At 36.3% G+C, this 12,559-nt stretch overlaps 1 protein-coding gene across 6 annotated transcripts in view; it reads right to left on the reverse strand.

The window, feature by feature from the left end:
* The window catches only part of cntn5 (contactin 5), a 109,048-nt gene that overhangs the window by 36,220 nt on the left and 60,269 nt on the right, over positions 1-12,559 (reverse strand). For all 6 annotated transcript variants that reach the window (XM_067595284.1, XM_067595281.1, XM_067595283.1 and 3 more), the window contains exons 6-8: positions 9,503-9,598; positions 5,718-5,921; positions 702-804 (exon numbers count right to left, since the gene is read on the reverse strand). In XM_067595284.1, coding sequence (XP_067451385.1) covers positions 702-804; positions 5,718-5,921; positions 9,503-9,598 — 403 coding nt within the window. The remainder of the gene's footprint in view (positions 1-701; positions 805-5,717; positions 5,922-9,502; positions 9,599-12,559) is intronic.

Consider the following 12,559-nt stretch of genomic DNA (forward strand, 5'->3'; position numbering starts at 1 on the left):
GAACATATAGAAAATGTTTCTGAATCATTTTTGATTTGAAAGTTAAATTTTTTACAAATAAATGCAACTTCCTTTTTGGTCTTTCCTGCCCATAGTTTAACCATTCCAGTTATTTTAATACGAGACTCAATTTCAAAAAAATATTTTTAATTTAAAAAGGTAATACATTTGCAAAGCATGAAACCAGAAGAGCCAACTTTATTAACTGTGTTTTTTATTTTAGTCTCTGTGGACACAAGTGTGCTTTCCCTCCTGGCAGACAACTATTACAATTTCATTTTTTTTTTTTTTTTTTTCATAGACATAACCTTGGCTTTCTACATTCATAACACACCCTGAAAGCACCCAGGAAACACAGATACATTAGGGCTCTCAATTATGAGAACACATGGGTCCCTAGGGGAGAATTCCCTATTCAGTCTTCCCCCATGCACTAACATGCCATCTAACAGTAGAGCTACTATGCTATACTTCTCTACACTCACTTAACATCCTGCCTGAAGACAAGATATGCCTGGTTCCCATTCAGGTAATGGAATAATATAATTTAAAGGAGAGAGAAAAACACAAGGAGAATTATCTAAAGGATCTCTTAGCAACAGAGCGGTTATAGGCTGTAGTTTACTGTTCCTGGTGATTAATATGATACTGCTGTAATAAGCAACAATCTATATTTGTGCAATATGTCCTTGTTTACTTACTTCCCCAGAGCAAAGCACTCCAGTCTGACAGTGACTCCCTTGGCAGCCAGAACAGATGTAGGAAAATGCACTTCAATTTTGGGCTCATATTCACCCATGACACCTGGAAAAGGTTAAGAAAGAAGAATTGCAGATATTAAAACCAAGCAGATTGAAAAAGCCACTTACCACCATTTCCCATCATCCTCATCCTCTTACATTTTTACTTGCAGAGACTGGACACAGTGATTTCGAAAATAATCAGGATGCCCACTTCCTATTGCCCTGGTACCTGCTTTGAGTATGCAAACAACAACTGTGGAACAAAATTTGGCAGCGAATTTAACTTTCCTGAGGATTCCTGGTGCTTTGGCCTCTCATGATAAACACGATACATTAAATCATGCAGTGTTCAGTTGAGGGTCTGCACATTATGCACACCATCTGGCATATCTTTCAACTATCCACCTTCATTTTACACACTGTTTATTAATAGGGCTGGTAATACTGTTTTAGATCAAATACAGAGCATGCACCTGAATCTTGTATGTTTTACTCAAAACCACAAAACATTGTGGTTTTGAGTAAAACATACAAGATTAGCCAAGTTGATATGTTCTTTATTCTGCAGGTAGCATGTTATCATCTATGCACAACAACAATGTCTACTGTGCAAGACATGGTAAAATAGGCCATGGTCTCAGAAAACAAACCATTAAGATGATGTACTAACAAATATACACCAATGACAACAGGGAAAAATAGTGTATTATCCTTAAGAATTAGTAATCCACTCTACACTTCGCGAATACATTGCAAAGGGCACAAGAGATAACGTGTTATCAGTCTTGCTAAGTGCCACTATAACTAACACCTCCACTCTAAGTCATAGCCAGAGGACATGTTTTCTTTGTTTATTCATCTGTATGTTAAGGTGGTCATTTATAATTCACCCATTTGTCAGGATGATATGTCAGATGGCACTGAGCAAATTTGGAGTAACAAACGAAAACACCTTCATCTGGGATCTAATTACTACTATCTGTCTTTTTAAATGGAAGTCTGTGATATGAATATTATATGAGCGTTTTACTCTTTACAGAGGAATGCACACACAATCATTACATATGAACGCCATCAATGGACACACTGTTAACCCCAGCACCTTCATGACAATCACAATAAAACATATCAGACTGTATGCAGTGCTGCTCCAGGTGCATTATAACGTACATGATCAGTAAGACAAATGACCGGCATGACATTTGAGAAACCATAATTACACCTCCTACGTGTACCTGACACTTTTTATGTGATAAAATGAATGCTGCAAAGACAGAGTAGGGTTATTGAATTGTGGCCCACTATGTATGGAAAATGAGTTTTATGATATTTGTTCCAAAGAACTTTTCAATTTCAATCTCATTCTCAACATTTATGGCTCCAAAGCAGCCCTTCACATGTAATGAATTTGCAATATTTCATTGGTTCATGCCATGGTATATTTAATATCATATAAATTCAGCCTCAGTGGCTGGACTTGATAGAATTGAAAGAAATAATGTCTAGGCTTGGTGTGCTAAAACATTACCGGCCCTCATTTGTAGTGTCACTCTATATCTTATGTTCCAATTTCATTTATTAATCACATCGAAATCACATTTTTCTGTTGTGCTTTGTTCTTTTGCGAACCAATTTTTACAGTATGAGGCCATTCCTAAAACTTTTTCAATGCTTTTAGCATAGTAAGTGTTTCTTTGTCTCCGTTATCCTGTCCTGTCCAGATCTGTTATCGATTGATGTTTTAGTACAACTCCCAGAAGCACTGGTAACACAATCTCCCTGTTTATCATTTATAAGCAATATATAAACATCTAATAAATGGCTTATAACACACACATATATATATATATACAATATAATTATAAGCAGATATAAGGACATTTTCAAGTGTTTATTAATGTGCAGGATTGGTATAACTTATGAAGGCAGTATACACCATCTATTGAATGTGTATACTGCTTAAAAATGCTTAATAGGGAACTTATAGTTAGGTGTTAGTGAAGCATTAATACTAGAATAATTTTGAATCTAAGTAAAAATAATAAATACATTGTAAAATGGTGACACATAACTTAAAACAGACAGATTTTGTAACAAATTCCTTAGACCTGCATGAAAATTTTAAATCCAAAACTTAAATTTCCCTTTTATTGTAAATGTAGAACAATGTATTCAGATTTTCTCATGTAAAAGTACAATTTTGTTTGGTTTACAAACAACTACCTCTTACTTTCTCCATTGCCATACACTTGAATTGTTCCTGCCAATTTCTGCACAGCCGGACTGGTAATAAATGGATTGTTACACCCATAATGTAGAAAAAGTCCACCCTTGAGGTTACTGATCCTCACCTATACCAGCAACACCAGCAGTGAAATATTCTACACAAAAAACATAATAAAACAAAATGGTACTTTCTTAACAGCAGAATGTGCACATTCAGGGTAAAGTGCAATGATTTGTTTTGACTACACAACAAAAAATATGTTGGTTAGTAAAAAAAAAAACATGCTGACATCCAATATGGCTATGAGCCTATGGTCTTCAATAATAATAATAATAATTCAGAAGACACGCACATGTGGAGATGATGTGCCCCCAAACATTATGTTTCACTGATATTACTGTCATTGTGGAGAGAGAAAATGTCTTATGACAACAATAACACCCCCAGTGCTGCAGTCCAACTGGACGCTTTACCACTGTAAGTAAAAATAATGGTTAAAGGTCCAATCTGTAATTTTTTTGACAGTTTAAAATTGAATTGTAGATGGATAAATTCCAATGTTGTTTGTTTCTCCACTCATCATAACTAACATCTGCCAGTTTCACTCCTGTACTTACCAACATTACTGATTCAAATAAAGTTTAAAAATCAATAACTTAGATTAAGTTACTATTAAGTATTACTACATGTATAAAATGTCACTCAGTTTAAGAATGATAACAGCTTGTACCTTTATAGTTCTAAGTTATCACTCACAATTTCCATTATAATAAGTTTATAAGAAAAAAGACAAACAAACTACAAAAGCAATGGCTCCTCTTAACTGTCAAATAAATAATCAGACATTCTGGCAGGTTTACAATGATCTGTAATTTACAGGATAGCTTATGTTAAAACGAGCCAAAAACTGCATCACTATAAACAAAACTGTGCATGATAAATATAGTAAACATGATAGGTTATGGTAAACTAGAATGTAGCTTTGCAATGCTATTATAAATCTCAGGTTAAAACTTCTGGTTTTCATCTTTGATTTTTACTTCAAATAATTAAAAAAAACCCTCACAATTTGATTCCAACAGTTTAAAACCTCTCTGAAGCTCAATTGTGAAGCTCTATCACACATATTCACTTACAAGTTACTGCTATACATATACATTCTTTTTACACCAAACAGGCAAATCAAAGAGAGTATCTTTCTGCAATGTACTGTTACTTTACTGTTGTCTGTTTAAAAACAGTGCATTAGTCCAGAGTTCAGAGCTTAGCCCCGCTCTGCTCAAGGTGGATTGCAAACTGACGATCGATGACTTCCAACAGGGTATAATAGAGCCCAGATGCTTGTTTTGATTGAGAGAGTCAGGGTTGGAGCTGACAGTGGTGAGCCACACACGGATCCAGCTTGAACTGTGTAATAATCACTCACTTTTACTGAGGCACAGATTGCGGCGTCTGATTGGTCAGACTCCAATGACTGAGGGGTGCACACAGCATGGGAACATTTGGGTGTCTGCTGTGAGATGTGCCAATGTAATTTTCAGCATTTTAGACCAAAATTCACATTATAGATGGCTGCTGAACATCATGAGATTTGCAAGGGATGCCAAGACATTCTTTGGCATAATGGACCTACAGCTGTAGAGACTTAATTCGGCCATGTTGTCCTGCAGGTGAGAGTGCTGTCCTTCAGCCCATGCACCATAGCTACATATCACAATACGGATGCTGCAAAATTGACTGCTTTTCCACCACTCATGGTTGCAAAAATAACAACAAACAAACAAAAAAAGACCATTTCTGTTTCTTTTATCCAACCATGAACCATACTAAAATGCTTATAGCAGACTGACCATAATGCACTTCTGACTGTATTTCACATCTCAATTAATGAGAGACAAACCAATTTAGCATGGTTATGTGCTAAGTATTATGTATGCCTCTGAGGACCATTTCAGACAAGGTTATACAAATACAGAGTAAAAATCTTGCTGGAAGGGATATAATCCTTAAGAGGTAAATTTGTGTTGCAACATTTGGAACAAACCTGGTTCCTAAACACAAAGGCCCTTTCACAGCTTCACTGGGGATGTAATCTCAGTGGTTCTTTGAAACCTTGACAATGACAAGCACTTGTGTGAAGTGATGGACGTTTCTCTGTGTAGTCAGATGTAAAAAGCCTGTAGGTGAAATCCACACCTGAATCCAACAAACAGCTCCACAGCATGGCTCCTGAGAGGCTAGTATAAAAGAGCGAAATCCCATCCACAGCAAGGGCCATTGATTCAGTTAATTTTATGCTGGAAAATGATTTCCCTGATGGCTAGTTTCACCAAAGCACATTGTGAGTGAAGAAGGCTCCCCACACTAATGTTAAAGCATTGCTCACTATCTATTTACAGTGTGTATGGAATTCATAACGCCCTCCACTAACATGAGGCTCAGCGGAACACAGACCGCCCCACTTTTATTAACCTATCTGATCTGAAAAAAAATCTCCAAATGCATTATGATACAATAAAATGCACCAGCAGAAGATTTTCATCTGTGCTAAACAGGTTCAGAGGGAGGAAGCCCTGTAATAGATCTAAAAAAAAAAAAAAAAACTCTAAAAAACCCAAACGTTTTTACACTTTCAATACTTTGTGTGTGGTTTATTCATTGAAATCCATTAGATTTGTCTGGCCTGGGCATTCATACAAATCAGTAGCTATCATGTGTGAGAGGTGCTATAAATCTGAGAGCCTCACCGTCTTTTTTCAGTGTTAGAGGTGTTGGAGGGCTCAGGACCCGTGCATTTGTCACCGTGTTTTTCACCAGACAGATGTAACTTCCAACGTCAGAGGGTTGCACCTTTGAGATGTACAAGTTTCCGGTGTCTTGGGAGATGAAGCGCCGACTGTCTTCAGCAACAAATGAGGGGAACTCATTAAACACCCAGCTGTAGATTATCTCTGTAAAAGCAAGAGGAGAAGATACAGATTAGAAAAATGCAGAGCCTATTCTTCTCCCTATTTTGACTTACTCTACATGTTTGTAACAGCCCTCTATGCACTCTGTCGAAATTCCTGTGTGTTAAAAAGCTAATTATAGTGGGATGTTTCTGCACATCTACATCTCTGGTAAACCTCAGACAACTCCATAAGTATTATTCTTAATAGTCAATACTTGTAGAACAGTAATAAATGGTAAATACACTTCATGCAGAAGAGTACGGGAAGTATTATATTTTGACTGGATTGTTGACTACAGTAAGTTTGTGGCAAAGTATGACAAATAATTACTGAAGCACAAAAAAGGTTCTTGCGGTCTCATTATGTGAAAGAGCAAGAATATACTATAAAAAAGGTGCATCTGATCCCACATAAAGACTACTGCTACGCTCTGAGTTAGAATTTGTTACAGCCTGTATAGGTATCAGTATAATATTGTATATACTACATCAGTCAAAAAAGAACAAACACTAAGAAAATTATTAATCACAGATAGTATGGCACAACACTGATAATGCCCCACTTGCTATCCACTTCTGAATAACTATGAAACAGTAATAATTAAAAAAAAAAAAAAAAAAAAAAATGAGCATGGGATTTGCACAGCAACAAAGCCTCAGCATGCTCATCAGCATAAAATGACTGCTAGACAAAGTCTAGGAAAATAATATAGAGGCCTCTATGGATGAAAAATAACAATTTAACAGGACCTTAATGAGCATGTTATTTGCAGCGAGGTTATTTTAATTAATTGGTGATAACATCAGAAAGGTAAAACTGGCATATAATAACTGAGATTTCAGAGTGGACTAATTCTAGTGAGCTTGGTTGAGTATGTGCATGCCTTTGTGCATGCATATGTGTGAAGGGTCATTACATAACATGGGCAGTCTTCTGTTATCTAGTGGATGAACCAAATCCAACAAGACAGGGCACTGAAAAGGACTTTTCTGTCTTTATAGCTAATATTCTCAGAAAAAATGATCAATATTTGTTTTGTATGTTGAATCTTTTAGATTTTATTCATGTGTTTTATATTTTTCATTTTTTAGATTCCAGTCAATATGCAGTCAGGTAGGGTATAACCTCCCTATCCCTGGCAGCATGCTGATATACAAATAAAATTGCAAAAAAAAAATAGAAATATTGCAGATTTGGTATGAAAAAATCGTGACTCTGCAGGAAAAAACAGCCAGACATGGTTGTTAAAGTGACTCTTAATAGGAATGAGTGGATAATAAAATGGATGGATGAAGATATAGTAGAGCATATAGTAGAACATATAGTAGTAGTATATAAGAGCATGCTGTTTGCTTTGTGTCTGTTGTGCATAGTTCTACACAGCCACATCCATCATTATATTAACAAAGATGACTGTCAAATGCAGGGACAAATTAATCTATTCAGTGTTGCAAAACATTATTTCCACAACTCTTCTGCATTTGCATCCAATGGCTATATTATTTTCTTTACATTATCACTTTCCTCTTAGTAAATAATGAACTACCTGTTGTTTCAAATCAGTTCGACACTTAATGTTAGCTTAAAGTTAGTGGCTGCAAAAAGGCAGAAAGCTGAATCGAATACAAGTCAATTTTCAATTATTATATATATCATATTAATTTGCAAAGTAAACATTATTGGGGAGCGGGATGAAGGATTGGGAACACAGTTATCCAAACTGGACAACAACTGCAGGTACAACACAAACTACTGTACACCAACTGTACATACCTTTCATTCAAAGGTCATCATACTTGAGCTTTATAAAAATAAAACACTATTTACCAAAGACACGCGTAAAAACTGATCACTAGCGCTAAAAGCCATAAAATGGAAAATAATAAACTTTTCACATCTCAGTGATTCCAAATTATTTTCACTCATGAGACCTATCTAATTTAAGTGGCATTTTAATGTCTTTGAATCCTCCCACAACCCATTTAACCCAAACATTGTTTAACACTCCCTATGCGATATGAATTTCAATTGTGATACGCTCTGACTCACCAAGGCATTCATCACGCCAGGAAATTTTGGAGATCATTTACATTTCATGTCTGCAATGTTGAAGAAATTATAATTTTATCTGTATTGTGTATTAGAGCATAATCTGTATATGTGAAAAACAAGCATCAAAATAAAGGCTCAACAGCCTGTTCAGGGTTGGTCTGCCACTAACCAATTTCTGACAATATAATAATCTATACTGTATGTGACAAAGCTGGCTCAAGCAACATATTCTGAGTGTGGTATGCTTATTATATCACCACTTAATACAAGCCAAAAATAAACATTGTTGTAGTAGCTAAGAGGCACATTTTTGTAGCCTTAGTAGAGTGACTGATTAAAAATATTTTTTTTGTTAAAACAATAATTGGTTTAACCAAGGTTGCCCTATTATTTACTTTTTATCTCACTGTTGTGTGACATTTACATTTGTTCCACAGAAATACAGAGAAAGGGCATAAAAAATCCAATTTCTTTAAAGTTTCAATGAGTGACTGACTATTTACTGTATATAATATGCTCTGTATTGATCCACTTAATCAATCTAATACAAGCAATATAACATGTGGGTCACAGTATGTCATCATGACTGAAACCTGCATCCGGCAGCAAGACTGTAACAAACCTTAAATGACAGAAAGTCACTACTGAAATTATGCTGCTCTAACCCCATAACATCATCTCCAGTGCTTGATTCTAGTGTTATGTCAATCACTTTTAGCAATTGAAAAGAAAACCTTGGTTAGGCTGAATGAAGAAAAGAAAGCATGCACATGTATGTGGACTGATATGTAAATGCAGTGTGAAAAAATAAATACACCTGGAGCAAAGGTAACACCTGTACTGTGACTAATGAGGCGCTTTAAGGCTGAGAGAATGAGATTCATCCCTACTACACTTTAATCTGACAATCAGTAAGCATCATTAATCAATTAATTGTGTCTTTTTTTGTCAGCTATTATGGTCGCTGATTCTACAGTTGCTATCATGTCATGCAAAATGGCATCCAGAAGCAGTAACGGGTGCTGAGGAGCACTCGGCAAACATTCCCACGGGTGCAGTGCAGTGGTGCGACAGAGCTGATGCACACAGAAAGCCTGGATGATTCATGGCTCACATAAGAGCTTACATTAGAGGACAACTGCAGAGAGGGATATTCAAGATATGCTATTAAAAAGCGGTGCCTATGCTCTGCCTATGTGAAATAATTGGCTGTGTAACATTTCTTTTCATTTCTAATGATCCAGCAAATTTGATCTCTGAGAATCTGTGTTCTGGCTCTGTTTTCTCTCATTTTAACAGCATGGATGGATGGATAGGAAAATGGACGGGTACAAAAACTAACCATCAAAATAAGAGCAATAAATAAATAAATAAAATGAACAATCATTCACCTTGGCACGGCAATAACAACATTACTTGTTGTCACAGGAATTGTGATGAATAATAATGAGTCTACTGACAATCCAAAAGGTAGTGGAGAGAGGAAAAAATGTTTTCTTCTAGTTGTAACCAAAGGTCTAAGCTCTTACCTGGAGAATGAGGTGGGGGGGTACACATAAGTACCACACCTTGGCCTTCACGCACAGAAACCCCTCCTCTGGTCTTCCCACTGAATGCACCGATATCTGGAATAGCATGCAAAGAAAATCTTTTTTCAGCAACACAGTCAAATAGAACAAAATGATTTCGAAACCTTTTGAGAGGGTTAGAAAAATATTTTAACCCTGCAGCCAGCCTTGATTCTCCAAATCATTATATGATTGTCTGCAGAGTGGTTAATCTCATCAATGATTAAGCAATGGTTCAGGTTAAGCAAATTAAAGTATGTGATTAAGTGGGGCTGCCACTAAACCCCAATGATTTGATGTATCAGTCGAGAGTCAACTCATATTTTGTCAGTCAAATCACCGTATACGTTGACACAACTAGCAAAAGGCAGTAACACCGGGTGACAGACTGTAAACTTTTACATAGTCTTGTCTCAAAATTACCTAAACAGATAATTGATGGAAATAGAGTGGGATGATAGAAACGGAGGACAGTGTGATACAGATCAAAGCAACTCCATTTCCTGCACTGATTCTGAGGCTCTCAGGTCCAGTGTTGAATGCATTGAAGTTGGCTAAACTGCTTTTGAACCAGATGCAGACTGGTGTGGCATTTTCACATCAAAGATGATGAACAATGGCATTAAAATGTGAGTTTTACAGATGAAACATTAGATTCATGTCGGCTGTTAAGGGTGTATGGGGTGGCTGCTTTGCAGGTGTGCTGGACTTTATTATAACTGGGTGGAGGCATGAATAACATTTCTTATAATCGCTGGGAGGCTATATAGAAGAAAGAAACATTAGTATAAAAAAAACATTAGGGGATATATATATATGTGTGTGTGTGTGTGTGTATACAGTACATTATTATTAGGTCTCCGGCATTTGCGTCACCCTTAAATGACACACATTTTGCACTAAATTCATTGGATGAATATCATGTACTGCAGAAAGGAAGAGATGACCAGAACAGGAAGACAAGGCAACCCTAGAAGTTGTTGATCATCACATCGATAAACTAAGCTGCTGTCGACTTTAAAATTACAGTCTTTGTATAAGTTTAAGATGCTCTTAATTATTGCTGAATGAATTAAGTATAGATGTTTTTACAACATTTGTAGAGCTGTTATGCTGTTTGGAAGAATCAGCTCTGATCATTAAATATTTGCTGAAGATATGGAATCCAATCATTGTTAGATTAAATTACCCCTAATTTAGTATTTATTTTTCCCTTCATTTTCATTATTTTCAATGAACTATCATGCACTTTTTGTTTTTTCCTGGTTATTTTTCTATGCAAGTGGAACAAAGCAGGTTGAATCTAGGATCCAAGAACTGCAGCCTTTTGGAACCTGATACTGTCAGTTTAATTTCTAGTTGATGCAACGCCAAAGAATGAAAATCAAGCGACAGGCTGCTGACCCATGGTGGGTCTCTGTGTCTCCGCCACTTTTGTTCCATCACTTTGAGGGCGAATGTTTACAATTACCCTGGAACTGTTGGATAATTATGCCTCAGAGTGACTTGTGAAACCTGCATTTCTGCTAAATTTCTGGCATATTCAAGAATGATCATGGTTCATGGCCTTCATCTGAAAATGTAGCAGTCAATTTGCAGAGTATTTCTCAGAACATCAGTGTGGTCTCTTGTCCCTTTTCTCCTTATTATAACACAACTACTACTTTTCATTTTACATATGAAATGATCTACATACTGTAAAATGTGTCACTACAAATTAACAATAATAATAGCCTATATTGTGTAAAATGTTTAGCGTGATCCACACTGACATACTGAACTACCATGAGAAAGAAGATAGAAGAGAAATAGAGAAGAGACTGACAATAGAAGGTTCATTTAAACCATTTCAAAACTGGTGAGACAATGGTAAGACAAAATGGTGGATAGGCTGACCATGTCCAAAAAGAACAGAGGAAGAATGAATATTATATGTGGTATGCTGCACTTTTTCAGTAGAATCAGCCCAAAAGAACAGCCTGTCATACAACCTGGATTTGTAAGTATGTAATCCACAACACAAATCAATCTAGCCATGCTGACCACTTCTTGTGCTTCAAAGAAGGCGCATCCATCACTGAATGGAGAGATTCTCAGTTCCTGACAACAATACACAAACCTTAAAATTCTGAAATGACTGTAGATACCTTCTTCTCTTGGCCCCCAATGCTATATTAACTGTTATTGATTGAACTTTTTCACCTTAAACTGATTTTATTCAATGTTCGGTCCCTCCATCCAAGCTGGAGACTGCTGGCTTGTCCAAATTGTTCGACACTGACTTACCTTTTTTTTAAAAAAATCATAGTTGTCTTGGACTGCCTTCTTACTGAATCCAATCATCTTGGCCCATTTGCTATATGTGACTAGTGTTGATTATTTGTGCTAACAACCTGTCATCAGAGTATAGGGATGGGGTGCTACTGATTGTCACCATGTTCACCATTGATTCACCAGCAGCTGTCACAACCCTGTATTTTTTGACAACGTAGCTACCCTTTACCTCTTTTTTCTTTTTCATTCAAACATAAATCATGAGTTACTGCTGATCAGTGTCCTTTACTGTAGTTTTAATGGCCAGATAGGCACAAAATATATTTTCCTCCATTCATAAAGAAGGCAAGGACTAAAATGCATGAGTAGTATAATAACAAAAAAGACCTTGGGTAGAAACACTATAGCCTGTTGAACTTGCCAGCAACTAGATGTGAGTATAGGTGTTTATGTAGATACCCATTTCCCTTCAATTATTCAGCAAGTCTACATACTATGGAAATGAGTCTTAGACAACTTGCCTAATTTAAAAATTATTGAATGTAATTTTCATCATTGTGTATTTCCATTTTGCTAGTGTATATAACCAACTGCTATAGCATGATAACTATTCAACCTAAAGTATATCCAGTTTAAGAGACCCATTCTTGTTGAAAACATCCAGTAACTGGGACGGTCTTTCCAGGGAAACATCCCCAGGCACATAGAAAAATATTACATTTTACATTTCAGGCAACAGCAACA

The sequence above is a fragment of the Thunnus thynnus genome, chromosome 7 (assembly GCF_963924715.1).
Source record: "Thunnus thynnus chromosome 7, fThuThy2.1, whole genome shotgun sequence".
NCBI classification, from domain to species: domain Eukaryota; kingdom Metazoa; phylum Chordata; class Actinopteri; order Scombriformes; family Scombridae; genus Thunnus; species Thunnus thynnus.